We start from the raw sequence: 795 nt of genomic DNA on the forward strand, positions 1-795 counted from the left end.
ATATATATATATATATATATATATATATGCATTGCCATGATGAGAACTTCGAGATTTTCTATTGTATGTTGAGATGTTTGGAGTTTAGTCGATGATATATATATATAGATCGTGGGTGTTTATTTTAATCAAAGAATGTGTTTAATGGGACTGTCGTATGTATCGGGTGTAGCATTGCCTCTTGATAGCGGCTTGTCGTAACCGTGCGTTGTGTACATCAGATGATTTCGTTCGTTGTGTATGTGCATGGGATAGTTTTGTATATGTTATGTTCCCTGGACAGTTTTTGGACAATTGTATATAACCAAACACTTCTAATCTTGTCCACTTCTAATACAACCCCTTCCAATACTTGTCAACTTCAAATGAAACCCCTTTTAATACCTGTTCACTTCAATTGCAATCACCTTCACTACTTGTCCACTTCGAACACCCACCCTTCCCATCTTCATACAATTCCGACTGTTCCTCAGATATGTGGCCGTGACAGTGGGCAGTGGCCAACAGACAGTGGACAAGAACACCATGCTCGTCATGAGCGCAAGCAGATACGTGGACAGGACGCCAAAGACCTTCCCCTTCTCCAACACGTACGCAGACGAGCCTATTATGATTGCCCAGCTGCAGGATGTCGACGAGAAGGACGACTTCGGTTGGCTGAGAATACTCAATATGACTAGGAGCAGTGCGAAGGTAGGTAGGGAATTGGAGTGTGTCTGGTAGTTGAGTGGTTGTTATAGACGGTTGTGAATGTGTTTATTTAGAAGTTGGTTGTGGGGTGCTGGGTGCGATGTA

At 42.4% G+C, this 795-nt stretch overlaps 1 protein-coding gene across 1 annotated transcript; it reads left to right on the forward strand.

The window, feature by feature from the left end:
• Nucleotides 1-525: 525 nt before the first annotated feature.
• SARC_17707 (hypothetical protein) lies at nt 526-693 on the forward strand (the record flags this gene model as incomplete). Its single annotated transcript, XM_014288203.1, has 1 exon — nt 526-693. A coding segment is annotated over one exon (168 nt), but the record flags the coding sequence as incomplete, so codon positions are not given.
• Nucleotides 694-795: the final 102 nt, after the last annotated feature.

This window comes from Sphaeroforma arctica (assembly GCF_001186125.1).
Source record: "Sphaeroforma arctica JP610 unplaced genomic scaffold supercont1.11766, whole genome shotgun sequence".
Classification (NCBI taxonomy): domain Eukaryota; class Ichthyosporea; order Ichthyophonida; genus Sphaeroforma; species Sphaeroforma arctica.